This window comes from Galeopterus variegatus, unplaced genomic scaffold (assembly GCF_000696425.1).
Source record: "Galeopterus variegatus unplaced genomic scaffold, G_variegatus-3.0.2 Scaffold3101, whole genome shotgun sequence".
Classification (NCBI taxonomy): domain Eukaryota; kingdom Metazoa; phylum Chordata; class Mammalia; order Dermoptera; family Cynocephalidae; genus Galeopterus; species Galeopterus variegatus.
This window is the reverse complement of record NW_007729212.1, coordinates 225,160-229,851: the sequence shown is the minus strand read 5'-3', so window position 1 is coordinate 229,851 and position 4,692 is coordinate 225,160. Positions and strand designations below refer to the sequence as shown.

The 4,692-nt window shown below is 50.1% G+C and overlaps 1 protein-coding gene across 1 annotated transcript in view; it reads right to left on the bottom strand.

Moving 5' to 3' along the window:
- LOC103599785 (caspase recruitment domain-containing protein 11) overlaps positions 1-4,692 on the bottom strand; it is a gene marked incomplete at its 3' end in the record, with an annotated part of 31,159 nt that overhangs the window by 20,516 nt on the left and 5,951 nt on the right. The window contains exons 4-7 of the mRNA XM_008583957.1: positions 2,695-2,874; positions 1,575-1,727; positions 934-1,059; positions 66-263 (exon numbers count right to left, since the gene is read on the bottom strand). Coding sequence (XP_008582179.1) covers positions 66-263; positions 934-1,059; positions 1,575-1,727; positions 2,695-2,874 — 657 coding nt within the window. The remainder of the gene's footprint in view (positions 1-65; positions 264-933; positions 1,060-1,574; positions 1,728-2,694; positions 2,875-4,692) is intronic.

Below are 4,692 nucleotides of genomic sequence, written 5' to 3'. Positions count from 1 at the left end.
CCACCAGCTGGTGTCAGGAGGGTACCTGGCTCAGGTGTGGGGGACACGGCCCGGCCCAGTCCCACCTGGTCGAGGCTGCCGCTGTCCTTGGAGAGGCGCCGGAGCTTGCTCTCAAGGTTGACGATGCAGGCCTCCCGCCGCACCATCTCGATCCTCATCTCGTCATTCTTCTCCTCCAGCTCGCGGATCTGTTTCCTGTACTTGTCCTTTTCGATTAAGCACTGTGAGTACTGGGTCTGCGCTTCGTCTCGGGAATGGAAGGCCTGCCAGGGAGAAGGACAAGGGCCACTGAGGTTCCCCTCCCCGCCCCTCCGACCAAACCAAATCGGATCCAGGGACCTGCATCATCTCCAGCACGGGTGTCAGCCACACCGTCTGCTGCTCTTCTCTTGACCCCAGCTCTTGGGCATTTCAGTTGCTACCATCCTCATTAATACTCTCTTAGAGCTGTTTGTCCAGCCCTTGCTACGTGTCAGGCACTGTGTTAAGAGCTTCAACGCTGCATCTCTTGGAGTCCACGTCCTGCGCCTATGAGGTAGGGCTACTGTAATTATTCCAATTTTACAGATGAAGGCACTGAGGTTTCCAGGGGGTGGATACTTGCCTGTAGGCACCTACCTGATGAGTGACAGGCTAGGATCCCAACTTGCCCCTCCCACTCAAGAGACCAGGCATTTAAGAACCATGCTTGGTTGTGGGAGCCATAGGAACCCAGCTCGGACCCCTGTGATACCCAAATGCCTGTAAATTCTGAAAGACTTTTGAGATAGAATTCCTCTTTGGAATAGAAATAGGGATGATGGATTCATGAGTAATCCCTTTATAGTCAGTGACACTACACTGGGCAAAACACTCTGATGGGCCGCAGTGGCCTGGGCCGTGGGCTTTGCTGTGCAGCCTCTCGGTCCCACATGCTCCAGGTGGTGCCTGTACCTGATCCCGCTCCCGCTCCACCTCCTCCAGCTGCAGCATGACCGTGTTCATGCGGTGCTTGTACATTTCACAGTCCTTTCCCAGGGTCGAGCACTTGAGCTCCAGGTCTTCCTTCTCTTCCAGGTACTGTGAGCGACACAGAGAAATCGATACGTGTATCAAGCAATCAATAGGTCAGGGCTGACAGCTGTTTTCTGGATGTGCCTTTCTGCTGGCTGGCTGGAGTTGGCTTGTCCTTCTCTAAGATCTTGTGGACAGAACATGGCTTAAACTCCTGAGAGCCAGCTGTCTGACTGGAAGCGACCATGGTAGTAGACTCAGCCAATCAACTAAGGACTGTTGTGGACCTACTATGTGCCAAGTATGGGAGGATAGTGAAGATACCGTGTCTGCCCTCCTGCGGCCTTTGGTCAGGAGAGGAAGACAGGTGCTAATATTGAGTACCTCGTAAATAACTGCAAGGGGGATGGATGCTGGGAGGTACAGGGAATTTACAACAGGGGTCAGACCTAGTCCCTGGAAAGGAGTGTAGGGCTGGGGAGGTCCTGCTAACACACATCAATGCTCCCTCGTGAGAAGGGGTCCCGTTTGAGGGACTGGCTGGGCAGACACTGTCTCCCACTGTCCCTGAGGGCTCCCACCTTGTCTCGCAGCTCCTCTGCCTGGCGGACCTCCTCCTGCAGGTTGTAGATCTTGTTGACGAGCTCTTGCCGGTCCTCCAGGGCCTCCTTACGGTCATGTTCCAGGATGTCCAGGATGGCCTTGTCCGAGTCTGGCAGGCTGCGCTTCCCAGCCTGGGTGGACAGATAGGAAGGTTTAATAGTGTTGGGGTGGGGCTGGGTGGGGAGCAAGGTGTGCCTGAAAGGCAGGGGACAAAAGAGACAGGGAAGACACTGACAGAGCAGAAGGTTTTGTGCCAGGAAAGTAGAGGCAAAAAGAGATGTCTCTTGGGGTCTTTAAACAGCTTATCACTTAAAAAGTTTATCACCTGGAAAGAAGCATAAAACTCACTCCTGCTCAGGAATATCCTGACACTTTTGTTCTGCTCCAGCTCTTATCAGAGCCCAGAGAAGCAGTTGCTGCTCCTCAACACACTTCACAGGTGACAACAAAGGGAAGGTTGATCTGTTTTCCGGACGCCTCCCCTGAAATATCAATTAATCTGCTCCTATTAAACCTGGATGCATCCTCTGCTCTGAAACAGAGCCCTCAACACCAGGCTGCCAATCCTGGGGGGAATAATTTTGGAGCAAGGAGAGGGATGCATTTTTTTTCTTTCCTTGCAGATGTATTTTGGGATGTTACTCCTCAGCAACTTCCTCCTCCATACCCACAAATGATTCTGAGATGACAAATGTGGGGAGAGGCTTGAGGTTTGAAGAAATGGCATAGAGTTTATAGTTGGGTTTCTTGACATCTTTAAGGGTAGGTAGGTTTCCTGGATGTACTTTTCTCTTCTCGTAGGGCCCAGGGCATTGATTTCTGTGTGAATGGTGATTTTCATGGAGCTCTTCAATTAAGGAAGCGTTTTCACAAGTATTATTTCATAGAATGTCATGTCTCTCACAAGCATTTGTGTGGCTACCCCCACTCTACAGAGGAGGAAACTAAGATGCCCACGGATGACATGCATGGTCTGGGATCCTACAGTCCGCAAGTGGAGCCTCTGGGACTCACACCCAGAGGCAGGTGTGTCTGCCCCTCCGCTAAGGCCTCGACCTCCCCTCTGCCCACAGTGCCCCCCCATCCCCAGGCCCTCACCTGTATGATGGACTGCAGCTCCTGGTTTTTGGTCTTCAGCATCTCATTCTCCCGCTCCAGTTCCAGAACCTGCTCCTTCTTGGGCCGATTCTCGATGTCATTCTTCAGTTTCAGTGACTGATTTCTCTCCAGCTTGCATTCCTCCTCCATCTTATTCAATCGGTGCTTTAGTTGATCGATCTGAAACACCCCAAGGGTACCGAGGGGAGAATGCAGTTGGCAAAAACATTCAGAAAAGGCAGTGCTTTCTCAGATCCCACTGGACTTCCCACTGTGTTATGCCCCCTTTCTCCCCCTTTCAGTTGATGGCAGAGAAAGGCTCAAAGAAACCTTCTCCAATAAAACGAACCAGCATCTCCTTGTTGAGGGGGGAGTTCCTGATTAGCTAATTTAGAATAGTTCTAAAGGAGCTATATGTCTCTTAGAAAATTCTCTCAAGTCGCTTTTGCGGGGTGACACAGGTAACAGATTTAGATAAAAGATACTCCAGCCGGTATTTTCTCAAGGTACATTACCCATTTCAATGCCCTTTTATGGTGGGCTGCAAATTCTGATCCTTGGGACTCAGGATTCCCCTGAAGAATCCTAGGGTTATCGAAGGGGACGAAGAGATGGCTGAGAAATCACCCTGAGCAGAGACAGAAGGAAAGGGAGGGAGCCACCATGCAAGTCTTGGGGGGCAATGGGAAAACAAATGTAAAGACCCCAGGTAGAGAGCACGCCTTTTTCTTTTTTTGAAATGGCAGGGGAGCCACTGGGGTTGGAGCCAACTGAGCAAATGGTACAAAAGGAGGAGGGAGAGATGACCAGGGCCCAGATCATGGGGGCATGGTAAGAACTTTGGAATTAGAATGTTCTAGTTGTGATGGGAAACCACTGAAGGTTTGAGAGCCACCGACCAACTAAAACACCCTGACTTCACCCCCCAGAGCAACTCCACTTGTATGTTTTGTCCTCTTAGGTTTTACACAAAATTTTATTTGAATAAACGGCATTGCTGCTAAAAACAACAAAAACCAAAACAGCTTAAAATCTGCCAGACTGTAACTTCACAGGCTCTATGGCCTAAAGGACTACCCAGATTTAGTGCCAGAAAGAGTGGCTTCCTGGAGGAGGCAGCTACTGCATTTGCAAATGCAACAACTGGAGATGTACCGAGCTTCACCCTCAAGAGTTTAGTGTCAGGAACTAGGACCAGCCGAAGCCTTCTTGAACCTTTGTGACTAAGCCTGTCTGTTTCCCCAAACTGTTTAGCCTTGGTAAAACATCCCCAGAAAGACGACTGTGCTCATGGGCTGTAAGGAAATGAGGCGACAAAGGGGTGGGTGTTGTTTTCCAAGTCTAGGCTTGTGGGGAGAATAGTCTCAAGGAACCTGGTGGTGGGGAAAGGCCTGCTGCAGCACCCCAGTGGTCTGAGACAATGAAGAAAGGGGCAGGCAGGGAAGCAGCCTGGGGCTGAGAAATGACCAAGGGACTCAGGTGGCCAGATGTTCTTTCAAGTTCTACACACACTTTCTTACTACTAATATACCTCCAGGAAAACGTAATACAGGGGAAAGTTCTAGAATAGAAACTTTTAAGTCCCCGATGCAGGCTAATTTCTCCAAATCCTGGGGAAAACAGCACAGGAACTTCTCCTGGTCATGCAAAAAAAAAAATCCTCCTCAGCATCTTCAAAGAACAACCCAAGAGTCCCAGTCCACACGAGTCTGCATGGAGTGCTAACACTGTGGGGTGCTTCCAGGTCAGCCACGCTGCCAAAGACTTAACGGTGCTGTATCTCAGCAGTCCTGAAGCATAGGTATGGTTTTCATTATTGCCATTTGCAAAGGAGGAAACTGAGACCAATCGCCAAGTAAGTGATAAAGCCAGAAGCCAGAATCTGAATTCAAACCTATCAGACTTGAAAGCTCATGCTTTTGACTGAAACACTCTCTTGCCCACTCTGCCACTACTCAATTCACCCGAATTCTAGTGGATTGTTTACTGATCTGTCCG